General features: G+C 37.6%; 1 protein-coding gene across 1 annotated transcript in view; it reads right to left on the bottom strand.

The window, feature by feature from the left end:
• LOC101893329 (dynein beta chain, ciliary) overlaps window positions 1-18,308 on the bottom strand; it is a 118,072-nt gene extending 99,764 nt beyond the window's left edge. Inside the window, exons 1-3 of the mRNA XM_059124302.1 lie at window positions 17,952-18,308; window positions 14,217-14,858; window positions 7,026-7,114 (exon numbers count right to left, since the gene is read on the bottom strand). Of these exons, the coding sequence (XP_058980285.1) occupies window positions 7,026-7,114; window positions 14,217-14,858; window positions 17,952-18,230 (1,010 nt within the window). The 5' untranslated portion in view covers window positions 18,231-18,308. The remainder of the gene's footprint in view (window positions 1-7,025; window positions 7,115-14,216; window positions 14,859-17,951) is intronic.
• Between the last annotated feature and the right edge of the window lie 405 nt (window positions 18,309-18,713).

Raw genomic sequence — 18,713 nt, 5'->3', positions numbered from 1 at the left:
GTGAACAAAATGCAGGTTGCATTTATTATCCGATTGAGATGAAATTTTGCAAACAACATTTGTTTGGCCCAAGGACGAACCCTATTGAAATTGGAGATAATCGGTAAAAATTTAGATATAGCTCCCATATATATCTTCGTCCCATTTGCCTTTTATTGTGAACCACCGTGTAATATCAGCCCGAATATTATGGAATTTTTCACATACAACCAAATTAGGCCTAAAAATGAGTATGCCAAGTTTGATCGAAATCGGTTCAGATATAGCTATAGCTCCCATATATATTGTTCATCCGATTTGTTGTACTTTTTACTCAAAGCTGAAATATGCACTCCGTAACAACGATATTCAGGGAAATATATCAAATAAAGCTCAGAAATATCTTTGCTAAATACCTTTACTAAATTGAATCGAGATCGGTTCAGATTTGGATATAGTTCCCATATTTAACTTCGTCCGATTTACATTTTATTGTGCACCAAACGTCTAATATGGAATACAATGGAATACAATTTGGCACATGTGACCGAATTGAGTCTAGAAGGTATTATGCCAAATTTGGTTAAGATCGGTTCAGATATTGCTATAGCTCCCATATATATTGTTCATCCGACTTGTTGTATTTGTTACCCACAGCCGCAATATGCACTCCGTAACAACGATATTCAGGGAAATATATCAAATTAGGCCTGAAAATAAGTATGCCAAATTTGATCGAAATCGGTTCAGATATAGCTATAGCTGCCATATATACTGTTCATCCGATTTGTCATATTTGTTACCCACAACCTTAATATGCATTCCGTAACAACGATATTCAGGGAAATATATCAAATACAGCTCAGAAATATCTTTGCCAAATTTTATCGAGATCGGTTCAGATTTGGACATAGCTCCTATATATAACTTCGTCCGATTTACATTTTATTGTGCACCAAACGTCTAATATTTGCCCAAATGGAATACAATTTGGCACATAGGACCGAATTGAGCCTAGAAGGTAGTATGCCAAATTTGGTGAAGATCGGTTCAGATATAGCTATAGCTCCCATATATATTGTTCATCCGATTTGTTGTATTTGTTACCCACAGCCGTAATATGCACTTCGTAACAACGATATTCAGGGAAATATATAAAATACAGCTCAGAAATATCTTTGCCAAAATATATCGAGATCGGTTCAGATTTGAATAAAGCTCCCATATATATCTTTATCTGATTTCAAATTAATTTTGCACCAAATGGGCAATACAAGTCCGAATTTAAAAGACACAAATGCTTCGGCATATTTAGCCCTTTGAATTTTAAATTATAATTATAATCCTAGCGTGTATGATTGAATTCTCCCATAAAAACTTTTAATTTTTATGTGGAGCTCAACTAAATTAGCAAAGTGGTGTAGGGTATCATAAAATCGGCCCGATCTACTTTAGGACTTTCTTTACTGGTTTAATTTAATTCCATTTTTAAGATTTTTTAAATGCTACTTAATTCCATTTGGCTTCTAGCCTAAAAAAAGAAAAATACATACGGTAGAATTTAGTATGTGCTGCTGTTACTCTTGACATCATCTCTTCGGGCTCACTAATTAGCTTTTAGCCATTCGTTGCATTGGCAGCAGCTACAACAACAACGGCAACAAGGAGAAATCCCCCCAAAACAAAAAAAAAAGGGAAACTCAACCACACACACATTCACAACTAGAAATGGAAAGAGAAACAAAATTAAAGTTAAAAGTAGATTTTCGTATTGAAACTTTAAGGACCCTCTAATGAGCATTTACTTTACGCATTCCACGAACTAGTTTCGAATGTTTTAAGCTGGTCCACATTGCTATTGGAATCGAAATGGGCGGGTGGGCGTTCGGTCGGGCGTTATGGTTGACGGTGAATGATGGTGACGATGGTGGCCTGGGGAAATAAGTGTTAAAGTTTGGCACGACGACGCTCTGTCAATGAGTTAACTTAACTTGTGCTCACTCTTGTTCTGGTTAATTCTAATGTAATGGCTCAAGAGTCTAAATATGCTGATGTTGAGGAGTTACAAAAACAACAACAACAACGGTACCAACAAAAACAACTACGCTAAAATTGTACTGTGAAATGGAATTTCATTAATTAATTGTTTTTCTATGTTGCTTTTGCTGTTGTTGTTGATGTTGTTAGTGTTCTTGTTGTTGTTATTGTAGTTCTTATTACTTTTCATCTGAAAATCTATAGCGGGGATGGTAGGGGGATATGGTTTTCAAGGTTGATGCAAATAAGTTTGGATGGCCCATTGAAAAACAGTCAGGTGTAGAAATATTTAAGTAGTCGATGAAGGGCCGTTATGGTGATGAAACGTTTTTTTTATCAAATAAGGCTGCTTAAATTTGAAGCCATGGAGTAAAATGTCGTTCAATTTTTAAATACTCTTATGTTTAAAATAAATCTACTTAGGATTATTCAAATTTTTCATAATCACAAATTATTTTTGATTTTCCATAGACATACGATTTTCTTCACATGAAAATGCCCTGCTTTAAGTATACTGTTATTAAAACTACTTCTAATCATACTATCTGTGTTAGGTCTTCTATATATTTATTATTTTTTTTAGTTCTTTATAAATACACGACTTTTTTGGGGGTTTCTATTAGGGTTTCTATCGCAGCGAGAATCCCTTAGTTAGTTGTTTTTATAAAATTGCCAGAGGCGGATCTATATTAATTGAAAGGAACCTGAAGCGCCAACTTAATGTGAGGAATTCCAAGTTTTAACGGTACTGAGGTCGACGTGGCACTAGCTTTGGAGCAATCTTTTTATACACCGGTTACAAACACCATCTTGTCAGCTCCGTGTTCATGAATCTCAGTTAAATCATATTCAAGATCGCACAGGTTGATCCTAATGACGTGCGGCAGATTTGTCCCTTATTATTTCTTATAGCATATAGTAAGATTAGAGCAAAAAAAAACTGGTAAAGAAAGTCCTAAAGTCGGGCGGCGCCGATTTTATGATATCCTACACCACTTTGCTAATTTAGTTGAGCAATTAAAAGTTTTTATGGGAGAATTCAAACAATTATAATTTAAAGTCCAAAGGACTAAATATGCCGAAGCATTTGTATCTTTTAAATTCGGACTTGTATTGACCATTTGGTGCAAAATTAATTTGAAATCAGATAAAGATATATATGGAAGCTATATCCAAATCTGAACCGATCTCGATAAAATTTGGCAAAGATATTTCTGAGCTGTATTTGATACATTTCCCTGAATATCGTTGTTACGGAGTGCATATTACGGCTGTGGGTAACAAATACAACAAATCGGATGAACAATATATGTGGGAGCTATAGCTATATCTGAACCGATCTTCACCAAATTTGGCATACTACCTTCCAGACTCAATTCGGTCGTATGTGCCAAATTCCATCCCATTTGGGCAAATATTAGACGTTTGGTGCACAATAAAATGTAAATCGGACGAAGTTATATATGGGAGCTATATCCAAATCTGAACCGAACTCGATAAAATTTAGCAAAGGTGTTTCTGAGCTGCATTTGATATATTTCCCCAGATATCGTTGTTACAGAGTGCATATTACGGCTGCGGAGGACAAAAATAACAAATCGGATGAACAATATATATGGGAGCTATGGCCATATCTGAACCGATTTCGATCAAATTTGGCATATTTATTTTCGGGACTAATTTGGTTGTATGTGAAAAATTCCATACCATTCGGCCTGATATTACACGTTCGGTGCACAATAAAAGGCAAATCGGACGAAGATATATATGGGAGCTATATCTAAATTTATACCGATTATCTCCAATTTCTATAGGGTTCGTCCTTGGGCCAAAAAAATGTTGTTTGTAAAATTTCATCTCAATCGGATAATAAATCCGACCTGCATTTTGTTCACAAGAATACATGGACAGAAGGACGGACAGACGGACTGAAATGCATAAATCAACTCAGAAAGTGATTCTATGCAGATCATTAAAAGGAACTATGAGTCTTTTTCGTTTCCTTTTGCCTGTTACAAACAAATGCACAAAGACATAATACCCTGACCATGTGGTGTAGGGTTTAATAAAACAAGTAAAAAAGTTGTTAATTCGGACGGGCCGAACTGTGAATATCCTCCACCATTTGGAACGAATTTGGCAATTTTCAAAAAAATAAAATCCGTTAAAAATTCTGTTAAAATCTTAAAAATACCGAGTGTACGTGTTATATTAGGGTCTAGGTGTTATATTGTAGATGTTATATTAGGGTCTACGACGATATGGACCTGCATAGGCAAGTTTTTTTCACAAGCAAAAAAGCGGACCTGCACAGACAACTTTTTGTCATAGGCTGTAGGATCCATTACGAACTTCAAATACTAAATTTGAAACAATTCCGGTGAATAACGTCGCTAAAATCATCAAATACCGAACTTCGGGAGGTACTGTTATATGGGGGCTATACGAAGACGTGGACGAACTTCGATTACGAACTTCGAATAACATTTTTGGATAATGCCACTTAAATCACCAAAATACCGAATATAGGGAGGTACCGTTATGGTGGGGGAGGGAGGTCTATACGAAACCGTGGACCTGCACGGTGAATTTTCTGTCTTACACCGTAGTATCCATTACGAACTTCAAATACCATATTTGAAACAATTCCGGTGAATAGTGTCGCTAAAATCATCAAAATACCGAATATCGGGAGGTACCGTTATATGTGGGGGCTACACGAAGACGTGGAACTGTACAGACGATTTTCAGTCTTAGCCTGTGGTACCCATTACAAACTTCAAACACCAAATTTGAAACAATCCCCGTGAATAATGCCGCTAAAATCATGAAAATGCCGAATATTGGGAGGTACCATTATATTGGGGCTATCCCAAACGTGAACTTACAGGGTGAGATGAAAAAACTGCAACCAACTTCAGACTGCTGTCATTTCTAAGCCACTCGTCCGGCAGGTGTTAAAATTATTCAAGAGACAGCTGTATTACTTACAAGCGTACAAAAACATTTTGGTGAGATTTTTCCAGAAAATGGAATTCAAGCGTGATAGTGTGATTTCTTTATATTTGGCTGGAAAACCACAAGTGGCTATCGTTAGAGCACTCCAGCATTTAATTGTGAATAAATCTTTTGTGTCTCGTACCATCGCTCGTTAACGTGATACTGGTAGCGTAGCCCGTCGTCAAGGAAGTGGACGGAAGAAAACAGCAACATTAGCAGAAATGGTTCGAAATTAAAGACGCGACTTGATCGAAACCCGCGTCGCAGTGGCCAAAAAATGGCTCGTGAGCTGAACATATCGCAAAATTCCATTCCGCAAATATTGACAAATGAGCTCGGGATAAAGCTATGGAAATTCCAAAAAGTGCAAGAACTTACACCGCAACAGAAAGAAAATAGACTCAAAAGAGCTAAAGAGTTGCTTCGCTTGGCCGAAAGTGGTGAACTGCCGAATTTGGTTTTCTCCGATGAGAAAACATTAGTTTTCTGGTCGGTCTCTGCTCGTATTAATCGATCGTGGCATCAGAATAAATGCCGAATATTATCACGAAAATATTCTGGAGGGTGTATTAAAGCCTTGGGCACGGAAACATTTTGGCCGCAGACCTTGGACATTCCAACAGGACTCCATCTCACTCAGCACACGCCATCCAAGAATGATTAAAAAATGAGGTTCCTCTCTTTATTTCCAGCGCACAATGGTCACCAAAATCTCCGGATACCAATCCGTTGGGCTATTGTGTCTGAAGTATTTTGGAACGCAAGGTTGACACTTCGCCGGGAATGGGCCAAAATACCGTAGAGCAACATCCGGGCAGCGTGTGACCAATTCGAACAAATCTAAACCTATTCTAAATATTCGGCAAAACCGACCGATACTTTTTTACTTGTTTTGTATTCATAAAACTCTATTCGAGCTTTACATCTTCTAAAATTTCCCTAGAAGTTTTTCTGTGAAACCTTATCTAGGCATTCATGTCTGCCATACATAGACCTTCTCTGCTTTATAGTGTTATTAAATGGCAGTTAACCCTTTGGCACCTATTTAAACAAAATCTCTATTGAGAATTGATTTTTCTTCCGTACATTTATGGAGAGAACGTAAAATATGCAAATATCTTAACTTCCAACACAGACGAGTTTTAACGTTTCCGTTTTTGTTAAGAAAATAATTCCGATCAAACCCTTTGGGTCCTTATCTTCCGGTTGTAAATGATGGGTAATTGATTATCCATTGATGTGATACCAGGAGATTTGTAAAGAGACGAAAGAAGAGAATGAAGCGAAAAGAAAGGAGGAGAAAAGTTTTGAGGGATTTTAGACTTAAACATTATTTGCATGTTTTTTTTCTGCTCTCGTGAAAATGTGAAAATTGCTTAACTAAAGAAATGCTTTTGTATAAAACGCTTGTTGAGTTCGGATAGGTTTGTGAGGCCGTGTGTGTGTGCGTGTAGTGGAATGGTTGTAAGGAGCAAGTTTTCAGTAAAAAGGCTTGGATTACGAAAAAACGCCCTCGCCAATCACCTTTTTCCGTTGTTACTTTTAAGTCTATCCAGACAATTTAACTCTTGCAAAAGTTTCCAATGCCTTGTCGAAGATTTGGAATTTGTTGGTGGAAATTTCTTGGTTTACGGTTTTATTGCGGTTGAAATAGATGTCTTCTGGAAAAGCGCAGAAGATACCTGCGATTGTCTGACTATCTAACGCCGGTTATTCTACAAGTCGTAGATTTGGTGAGTATGGGGGAGGGGGTGAGTTGGAGGTTTAAATGTAAACATTTTGCTAGCTTGTTTGTTTTCTATTTGAAAATTCCATCCAACAATATCGGACAAAGTTTTGGCACAATTCGAAAACAAAAGAAAAAACACTCTGCGAATACAACTTTCGAGATGGATGGAACAACCGACAAACCGCCAACCAACCACCTCTCCCGTGTCAACTCCTCCCCTTTGCGTCATCATCAAATGATGAGGCCCATTAAAGGTTGGCCATAGATAACACCCACTTACCCCTGTTTAAGATGACTGGCAATTTCTTGAATGGCTGTTGGCGAAACTAATAACGATAAAATTGTCCGATTGTTGGTTTTGCCTTTAATCTGTAAATAGACAGAGAACAGAAAACAGAAAAACAAACAGACATAAGTAAATCCACAGAGAGAAAAAAAAAACAACAACAAATGATGACGACGATGATAAGAACGTTTTTAGTCCTTAGATAAATAATTGTTGGACTACTATTTGATCCGGCTACAAACTGTTTGTCTTTAATATATATGCCATTAAATGAGTGACGAGTGGTTGGGTGGCTGACCAGCAATCTGTTGGTCGGGACAGACATTTGGTAGAAACTCACGCACAAGATTTGTTTTTTATGCGAAACTTCATAATAAGTTGTCATCCTTTTGTTATTGGCCAATAAGCCTTAACAGAAAAAATTCTCACGATAAAACAAATAAACGCAAAAAATAATGTCCTTGCAACAGCGCTCGCATTTCTTTAAATAGTTATTGTTATCATTTTTGAGTCCTTGTACTATAATTACTTAAGTAAATAGAGCTGTGGGGAAGTAGAACTTTTATTTCTTCCTACTTCTTTTCCCCTGGCTTGTGGATGCATAACTGTGACGGATATTTATATCCTACAACGCTATTGGGGTATTATAATTTTGATTATGTCAAAAATTATATATCATCTCGAAATATTGGTCCCCGACATATATGGATCTTCCTATCTCGCCCAACTGAATCGATCTAACTATGTATGTCTGTCCATGTTAATTTGTAATCATACTACAGGTAGCAATTGTGGACCGATCCTCATGAAATTGAAAATGCAGATGGGGTTAGTGTCAGAATAGAATCCTATTGCTTGCAAATTTGGACTGTCATCGGACAATATTTAGAGATTAAAATAAACCATTTTTTATACCCTCCACCATACTATAGAGGGTATAATAATTTTGTCATTCCGTTTGTAATTCCTCGAAATACTCATATATATTCTTGATCAGCGTAAAATTCTAAGACGATTTAGCCATGTCCGTCTGTCTGTGTGTCTGTCTGTCTGTTGTAATCACGCTATCTTTCGAACAAATTGAGATATAAGGTTAAAATTTTGCACACATGTATATTTTGCCAGTAGGCGTAAATGGGCCATGTAGGTCCAAGTTATCATATAGCCCCCATATAACGGTACCTACCGATATTCGGTATTTTGATGATTTTAGCGACATTATTCACCGGAATTGTTTCAAATTTGGCATTTGAAGTTCGTAATATATACTACAGCGTAAGACGGAAAATTATCTGTGCTGGTCCACGTCTTCGTGTAGCCTTCATATAATGGTACCCCCGATATTCGGTATTTTGATGATTTTAGCGACACTGTTTACCAGAATCGTTTCAAATTTGGCATTTGAAGTTCGTAATGGATACTACATCCTAAGTCAAAAAATGAGCCATGTAGGTCCACGTCTTCATATAGCCCCCATATAACGTTACCCCCCGATATTCGGTATTTTGATGATTTTAGCGACATTATTTAACGGAATCGTTCCAAATTTGGTATTTGAAGTTCGTAATAGATACTGCAGCATAAAACAAAAAATGGGCCATGTACGTCCACGTCTTCGTATAGCCCCCATATACCGTACCCCCCGATATTCGGTATTTTTATGATCTTAGCGACATTATCTACCGGGATTGTTTCAAATTTCGCATGTAAAGTTCGTAATGGATACTTCAGCCCATGCCAGAAAATTGTCTGTGCTGGTCCAAGTCTTCGTATAGCCCCCATATAACGGTACCCACCATATTCGGTATTTTGATGATTTTAGCTACATTATAAACAGATTTTTCTTGAAGTTTCGCATTTAAATATTGTAATAACTTATGACAAAAGTTGCCTGTGCAGGTCCACGTCGTCGTATAAGTGATATTTTTAAGATTTTAACAGAATTTTTAACAGATTTTATATTTTTTTTTTGGGAATTGCCAAATTTGTACCAAATGGTGGAGGGTATTTAAAGTTCGGCCCGGCCGAACTTACAGCTTTTTTACTTGTTTTTATGCCAAAGAATACAAAATTTTCCACAAACCGCGAATATTTTTAATCCGGATTGAATTACAAATACATTAAAAGGTCACTTCTGACCATTACAGTGATGCTGATAGCCAGGATATTGGGGTGAGATGAAAAAGCATCAACCAACTTCAGACTGTTGTCATTTCTAAGCCACTCGTCCGACAGCTATTGGAATTATTCCAGTGACAGCTCATTATATTGTTTACAAGCGTACAAAAGCATTTTGGTGAGGATTTTCATAGAAAAAGTTATTCGTGATGGAATTCAAGTGTGATATTGTGATCTCCTTATATTTGGCTGGAAAACCACAAGTGGCTATCGTTAGAGTGCTCCAGCATTTAAATGTTAATAAATCTTTTGTGTCTCGTAACATCGCTCGTTATCGTGATACTAGTAGCGTAGCCCGACGTCAAGGAAGCGAACGGAAGAAAATAGCAACATCAGCAGAAATGTTTCGAAATGTGAAGCAGCGACTTGATCGAAACCCACGTCGCAGTTGCCGAAAAATGGGTCGTTAGCTGAACATATCGCAATATTTCATTCGGCAAATATTGAAAAATGAGCTCGGGGTAAAGCCGTTGTAATTCCAAAAAGTACAGAACAACAGTAAGAAAATAGACTCAAAAGAGCTATAGAGATGTTTCGCTTGGCCGAAAGTGGTGAACTGCCAAATTTGATTTTCTTCGATGAGAAACGTTCGTTTTCTAGCAGCTTGTAGACAAACAAAATGATCGTGTTTACTTGCCAAAGAGGTCAACTGAAAATGTACACCTTGGTGTGGGCCACCATAACAGCCGATGGTCGCTCTTCGCTTGAATTTATCAGAATAAATGCTGAATATTATGGCGAAAATATTCTGGAGGGTGTATTAAAGCCTTGGGCACGCAAACATTTTGGCGGCAGACCTTGGACATTCCAACAGCACCACCGCACTCAGCACGAGCCACCCAGGAATGGTTACAAAATTACCACCAAAATCTCCGGATACCAATCCGTTGCACTGTTGTGTCTGGAGTATTTTGGAAAGCAAGGTTGCCACTAACAAATACCAAAGTGACGATAACCTCAAGCAAGCGCTTTGCTGGGAATGGGCCAAACTAATACAAAGCAACATTCGGACAGCGTGTGACGGTTTCATTGTCCGTTTGAAGGCCATACATAATTCGTGCCAAAGGTGACCAATTCGAACAAATCTTAATTTATTCTAAAATTTGATGGTATTTCCGACATAAAATTAAAAAAAAATGCAAAAATTATGGCGTTTGACTTTGTTACAGTTTTTTTATCTCATCCTGTATATGATTTTTGAGACAAATCCGTGAAAAAATGTCTCGATAATCATTAAAATACCGAATATCCGGAGGTACCTTTATTTGACGGTTCATTTTCAATCAATATCAAACTATTTCATTTTCAACATCAAACTATTGTGCCAAATTTTGAAGGCCTATATTAAATAATGTGGGCTGTCATCGTTAAATCGACTTAGAATTTTTTTTATGGGTTCTACGACGAACATTTAGGGATATGTCAAGGGAAATGACAATGTTAATATACACTTCTTTTTAAGGCGGAGGGTATTAAAAACAAGTAAAACAAGTTAAAAAGTATCAGTCGGTATTGCCGACAGATATATACCCTCAGCCTGTGTTCGATTATTTAAATATAATTTGACTAATGTTACAATTATTCAAACGTTTGACCCTCTATGGAGCAGGTTCCGGAAGAATGGGCCAATATTGTATATTTCGTATCGGACCCAAAAATATGATATAAATATTCCGACGTTCCTGGTATGGATTATATCGACTAACTCCTTCACTTTATAGGAAATATGTAATAATTTTTAGAAAATGTTAAAATGTGCCTGATGTACAAGATAGAATCTACCGAAATATTCCACATTTATACTTCATCTGATAAAAATTAAAATATTGAGCGGAATCTTGGGCAACATTGCAAAGGATATTTATGTCCAATTTTATGCGAAATCGTAAATTCCGATAAAATTCATATTTATATCAGGCTTCTTATTGGGAGAAATATTTGAGCATAGCAAGTAGTAAAGAATTTTCTAATTGTTTCGAAAGTTATGACAGATAAAATTATTGAAAATTGTGACCCCAGAAGGGGTTGGTTTTCCAAAATCTTGAACCCTATGTTTAGGGGAGATGAAATGGTTCGATCTATATCACCTTTATAACAGATCTTGTGTTGATAGAAATATTGAGAGTCTAAATGGAATCGGATATTAATTTGGCGTTTTATGAGCTTTATGGGTATTCAAAATTTCGACACTTTGTGGGGGAGGTACCAGGTGGAGTAGACCGATACATTCCATGTTAACGCCAGATCTTGGGTTTATAAAAATATTGGAATGTGTGAAATTTTAAGACGTTCGGATCCTTACATTACATTTTATAAGAGTTATAATTATCCAAAATTTTGACCCTTTGTGGGGGAGGTCCCTGATGGAGTAAACCGATATTGTCCATTTTCGCACCGGGCCTTAAGCAAATATTAGGATTCGCAAAGTTCGAGCAAAATCGGATCATCCTTTCTCTTTCTGTGCAGAAAATATATTTTTTGAAAATTTCGACCATTTGTGGGGAAGGTACCAGAAGGAGTGGACCGATGTATTCCACCTTCAAACCAGACCTTGGGTTAATAAAAATATTGGGATGTGTGAAATTTGAAGACCATCGGACTCTTACTTCACATTTTATAAGAGTTGTTATTATTCAAAATTTTGACCCTTTGTGGGGGAGGTACTTGATAGAGTGGACCGATATTGTCCATTTTCGCACTTGACCTAGCATTGACAAAAATATTAGAATTCGCAAAGTTGGAGCAAAATTGGATCATCATTTCTCTTTCTATGCAGAAAATATATTTTTTTTGAAAATTTCGACCTTTTGTGGGGGAGGTACCAGAAGGAGTGGACCGATATTGCCCATCTCCGAACTCGATCTAAGTTTGACAAAAATATTACGATGTACAAAGTGTGGACCAAATCGAGTACTTCCTTCGAGAGTTATCGTGCGCACCAGCCAGACAGACAGACGGACGGACGGACGGACGGACGGACATCGCTAGATCGACTCCAAATGTTCTGAAACGGATTTGGTCCAAAGAGACCTAGGGTCTAAAACCGTTATTTCGACTAGGCACGTTTTGACCGTATCAAATGATATATACCCTCTGTAGCCATATGGCTGAGGGTATAAAAAGTCTTGTATGGGGGCTATACGATTTCGTAGACCGATATAGCCCATCTTCGAAATTCTCTCCCTGAAGACAAAAGACTGATCTCTGCCAGAATTTTAGCTTCCTATCTAAATTCGTTTTGACTGTATCGTAATTACAATAGACGGATGGACAGGGCTAAACCGTTCTGGAATTTTACCATTGTCATTGTATGGAAATGAAATTATTAAATGGGATCTTCTTTAAGAACATCTATTGGAACATGGGCTTTAAAGAGGATGAAAAATGGGAGGGTCTGATATATGGCAAGATCCGATTTTTGAAATCCGCAAAAAAACCTATAGCGAAATCCATAAAATCGGGTTTATCTGGTAATTGGGCTTTTGGCGCCGTCTAATAAAAATCATGAAATTCCTTTTGCTCGATTCAGCCACAGCCAAAGTCTTTTGTCATCTATTTGAGCTTGTTTCAATTTTAGAGAATTTGCCTCGTCTATTTAAGAACAAGTAAAAAAGCTGTAAGTTCGGCCGGGCCGAACTTTTAATACCATCCACCATTTGGTACAAATTTGGCAATTTCCAAAAAAAAAAAAAAAAAAAAATAAATAAATAAAAAATAAATATATAAATAAATAAAATCCGTTTAAAATTCTGTTAAAATCTTAAAAATACCGAATGAAATACCGACGTAGACCTGCATAGGCAACTTTTGTCATAAGTTATTACAATATTTAAATGCGAAACTTGAAGAAAAATCTGGGTATAATGTAGCTAAAATCATCAAAATACCGAATATAGGGGGTACCGTTATATGGGGGCTATACGATGGCGTGGACCTGCACAGACAATTTTCTGGTACGGGCTGAAGTATCCATTACGAACTTTACATGGGAAATTTGAAACAATCCCGGTAAATAATGTCGCTAAAATCATCAAAATACCGAATATCGGGAGGTACTTATATATGGGGGCTATATGAAAACGTGGACCTACATAGCTTATTTTTTGTCTTAGGCTGTAGTATTCATTATGAACTTCAAATACCAAATTTGAAACGATTCCGGTAAATAATGTCGTTAAAATCATCAAAATACCGAATATCGGGGGGTACCGTTATATGGGGGCTATAGACGTGGACCTGTACAGATAATTTTCTGTCTTAGGCTGTAGTATCCATTACGAACTTCAAATGCCAAATTGGAAACAATTCCGGTGAATAATGTCGCTAAAATCATCAAAATACCGAATATCAGGAGGTACCGTTATATGGGGGCTATATGATAACTTGGACCTGCATGGCCCATTTACGAACTTAACCTACCTACTGGCAAAATATACATGTGTGCAAAATATTAGCCTTCTATCTCAATTTGTTCGAAAGATAGCGTGATTACAACAGACAGACAGACAGACGGACGGACAGACACACAGACAGATAGACGGACATGGCTAAATAGTCTTAGAATTTTACGCTGATCAAGGATATTCGAGGAGTTACAAACGGAATGACAAAATTAATATACCCTCCATAGTATGGTGGAGGGTATAAAAATGCGTTTATTAAAGAATTCAACATAAGTTGGAATCCATACATATTTCAGGTGAATTGGGTATGTTTACGTAGTTAAATTTCTATTGAAAAACTTATTACACATAACGCAGCAATCTGCTAGCAATTACCTTAGATCATATGTATGCTCTGTGCTTTACATGGCAACAACATTCATGGAATTTGACATTTAATCCAGCCATGGAAATGCAAAAATATTAAAATAATTAAACTTCCTTGGCAAATTTCATTTTAAAATTTAACTATGGACGAGTGTGTGTGCATATGGATGTGTGTGTGTGTATGTGGGCATATGAATTCCTGTCATGTGATACACGGTGTGTTCAACAACAAAATTACCTCGGTTAGCGTATTGCGCACGTCCTTCATGCGATTGTTCAAATCCTTGCCTACAACACTGGGCCATAATCTGCGATTCTGTGGATTCATTAACAATGGCTTGAGTATCTCATCGAAGAGTATGAGTAATGTATCGATTTTGCTGTGAACAGGAAAATCTCCATAGATAACATTCTGGACGAAGGTGTCCTCGACAATTGGAACATTTACATCGCGTCGCAGGAAGAAGGCACACTTTCCACGTGGTACACCGTCCAATGTTGAAAAACTGCTAGAGGGTGGTGGCAATGGAGCCAACAAAACAGCGGTGCCGGCTGCCAATGGTGTCATGGCAATACTGGCTGCTAAAGTTGCTGCTGCCGCTGTGGTTGTTGTGTTGCTAAATGTTGATGTGGCTGCTGTTGTTGTAGTCGCTGTGGCGGCGACGGCTGTAGCTTCGGCAACCCCGGCTCCTGGCCGTATTGATTCCTCAGCCAGGACATTGGCGGAAGATGTAGCTGTTGGGGTTTTCATCACTTGCACCGCTGCATAGTTCTGATACAAATCACTGATGGAACTTTTCGGTATTAATAGACCACCCGGACTCAGTGTCATAACCAAAATGCGTCGCTGCACATTGTTCAACCAATCGAACAAAACGAACTGTCAGAGAGTGAAAAAAAAAAAACAAACGATGAGAAACAAAACAAAATCAGGTATTTGCATTACAATCTCACTAATTGGTATTGGCAATGTCGTTGATATTGATGAGAATTGATGGACGCACTCTTGAAGCAGGGACTCGACAGTGAGTGGCAATGATTAGGGGAGTCGCTTTAAAGCATTTCAGTGTGGGCTAGAAAAATTGCATATTTTTCTATGCACATTGAAAAAAACTATAATATAGAAAAAAACCAGTAAAGAAAGTCTTAAAGTCGGGCGGGGACGACTTTATGATACCCTACACCACTTTGCTAATTTAGTAGAGCTCCGCATAACAATTAAAAGTGTTTATGGGAGAATTCAATCATACACGCTATGATTATAATTATTATTTAAAGTTCAAAGGACTAAATATGCCGAAGCATTTGTATCTTTTAAATTCGGACTTGTATTGCACAATTAATTTGAAATCGGATAAAGATATATATGGGAGCTATATCCAAATCGGAACCGATCTCGACCAAATTTGGCAAAGATATTTCTGAGCTGTATTTGATATATTTCCCTGAATATCGTTGTTACGGAGTGCATATTACGGCTGTGGGTAACAAATATAACAAATCGGATGAACAATATATATGGGAGCTATATCTATATCTGAACCGATCTTCACCAAATTTGACATACTAGCTTCTAGACTCAATTCGGTCGTAAGTGCCGAATTTCATCCAATTTGGGCAAATATTAGACGTTTGGTGCACAATCAAAGGTAAGAAGGGTTTCTGACAGAAGACGAGAAGGCCTTCTCATAGAAGACGAGAAGGTCTTCTCATAGAAGACTGGAAGGTCTTCTCATAAAAGACTAGAAGGTCTTCTCATAGAAGATGAGAAGGTCTTTTCATAGAAGATAAGAAGGTCTTCTCGCAAAAGACGAGATGTTCTTCTCATATAAGAAGAAAAGGTCTTCTTATAGAAGACAAGGAGTTCTTCTCATAAAATACGAGAAGGTCTTCTTAAAGAAGACGATAAGGTCCTCTAATAGAAGACGAGAAGGTCTTCTCACAGAAGACGAGAAGGTCTTCTCACAGAAGACGAGAAGGGCTTCTCATAGAAGACGAGAAGGGCTTCTCATAGAAGACCAGAAGATTTTCTTATAGAAGACCTAAAGGGCTTCTTATAGAAGACCTAAAAGGGCTTCTTATAGAAGACCTAGAAGGGCTGCTTATAGAAGACCTAGAAGGGCTGCTTATAGAAGACGAGAAGGTCTTATCATAGAAGACTAGAAGAGCTTATCATAGAAGATCAGAAGGGCGTCTTATAGAAGATCAGAAGGGCTTCTTATAGAAGCCCTAAAAGGGCTTCTTAATGAAGACCTAGAAGGGCTTCTTATAGAACACCAGAAGGGCTTCTTATAGAAGACCAGAAAGGCTTCTTATAGAAGACATAAAAGGGCTTCTTAATGAAGACCTAGAAGGGCTTCTTATAGAAGACCAGAAGGGCTTCCTTTAGAAGACCAGAAGGGCTTCTTATAGAAGACCTTGAAGGGCTTCTTATAGAAGACCTAAAAGGGCTTCTTATAGAAGACCTAGAAGGGCTGCTTATAGAAGACCTAGAAGGGCTGCTTATAGAAGACGAGAAGGTCTTATCATCTTATAGAAGACCAGAAAGGCTTCTTATAGAAGCCCTAAAAGGGCTTCTTAATGAAGACCTAGAAGGGCTTCTTATAGAAAACCAGAAATGCTTCTTATAGAACACAAGAATGGCTTGATATACATAGAAGAACAGAATGTCCTTTTAGGGAATCCCAGAAAGGCCTCTGATATAGCTGTACCTCCCCATACTCGGCACATTGATGATTTTAGCCTCATAGTTCAAGGGAATTAATTAAAAGTTGGTATCTGGTACTGACGTTAGGTACTTTCTACTCTGATAGAAAGGTCCAAATTTTCGTATGTTCCCTTCATAAGTATATCTTCTGATATTTGGTACTTTGATGATTTGTGTTACATTCTTTGACGAAATTGTTTCAAATTCGGTATGGAGGGCTCGAAATGGATGACACTTGAGATTACATAACTTTACCAATAATGGTCAATAATATCGCATACAGGGTGAGATAATTGGCTACACAGATCCACGCTCCCACACAAATTTACAACACGATATTCGAAATTTTAATAAAATTTGCAAATTTTTTTCAAATTTTGGATGGTATTAAATTGGCTCTTTTTCACTTTTTGAGTTCGCCAATTTTCAATCGATTTCAATTCAATTAATTTTATTTCAATTAAAATGTGATGTGACCCTCTTTGAGTATATAAGCGAATTTTATGGAAAAAATAGGAAAATATAGCTTACCTCTATGTTTGGAGGCTATTTACATTGGAAATTGTTCCACAAACAACATTATCTATTTTAGTTCTTAATATTTAAATAATTTTCTTGGTTTTATTACAATTCTTAGATATTCGGAAAACTTGCTGGCATATTGCTGGCGAATAAGTTAAACCAATAAAATTACCTATCAAAAAGTTTGTCTAGCAAAAATATGATCACATATCTTATGACTTTTTGCCGCTGTGTGTGTGTGGGTGTGTGAGTGTATGGGGGTGGGAGATACAACAATAATCCCCAAATAAATTTCCAATTTTGTAGTAATTTGCCCACCAAATAAGAGGACTTACTATTACTTTAGCTTAGAACTGGCACATACACACACACATACAAACATACCGATATTCTTGATTATGTATCCAACCAGCCAGCCAGCCATCAAGCAAACAAATTCCATTACTCCATCACACGGGCAAATTGGATTTTGAACAAACACACACAACCACACACACACTCACTAACTCACACTGACTGCCGTTTTTCGAGATTTCCTCTTTTGTGAACGAAGGAACGAAGCAAATATCTTGACATGGCGGAATTACTAAAGTTTCGTTTCGGAATAAATTGCAAACGCAGAGAAAATCTACGTTCGAAATAAATTGCCTTAAAGTTCTGCATACATAGAGCGTTTACACGCTCCATGACTGCCAGCAAGCATACCTCTCGGAGATTGTATTGGTACCGGTACATACTACATACCTGGTATTCCGGTGTGGCCATCATCTTGAGCCATTTGTCTTGCTTAAGACGTAAAGTGGTTAACGTATAACTGGATATAAACTCTAATCTTGAATCATTTGCCAGAGCACTGCTGTTGCGAGCTGACAAGCTGTGAGGCATTTGGTGCAATGTGTCCATCACAGGATTCAAATCATTCCCGACATGGCTAACGATGGCGATAGTATTGTTTGTTGCATTGCTGCTGGCGGCGTTGTTGGGGTCGTCATCGCTATTTCTTACACGACGAGATTCATCCATCGTCGTCGTCAAGATGGCAATGATGGAAGGATTCGAGCACAAGGTCCAAAGAAATGCACAACACAAAGAGATGTGAAAATAAAAACGGAAAAAAACCCAACGACGTTGTTGTCCGACCGACCTGCAGCTGCAAACACTGAACAACGTCTGTAAGAATTTTGTGGATAAATGACCCTACAATGCCATGGCACAGGCATTAACTCTAACTGCAGTTGCTGCTGCTGCTGCTGGTCACCATGGAAAGGCGCGAAAGAAATACCTGTTCTCGGGCAAAAAACAACCCAATCACACAATTCTGTTGCCGCGTAATTCCCTCAATTGTGTATCGATCAAACTTCAAACTTCAAATTAAAAACAATAGCAGCGAAAAAAACTGGCATTTGAAACTGGCTGCACGTCGCCCATAACTGCTTACATTTGCGTTATTTACTGGCCTCTCATTCTTCTAAATACGGGTGCTAAGCAAAATTCTAATCTGCCTCG

Source organism: Musca domestica, unplaced genomic scaffold (assembly GCF_030504385.1).
Source record: "Musca domestica strain aabys unplaced genomic scaffold, Musca_domestica.polishedcontigs.V.1.1 1, whole genome shotgun sequence".
Classification (NCBI taxonomy): domain Eukaryota; kingdom Metazoa; phylum Arthropoda; class Insecta; order Diptera; family Muscidae; genus Musca; species Musca domestica.
The sequence above is the reverse complement of the archived record's forward strand: the minus strand, read 5'-3'. Positions and strand labels throughout refer to the sequence as shown.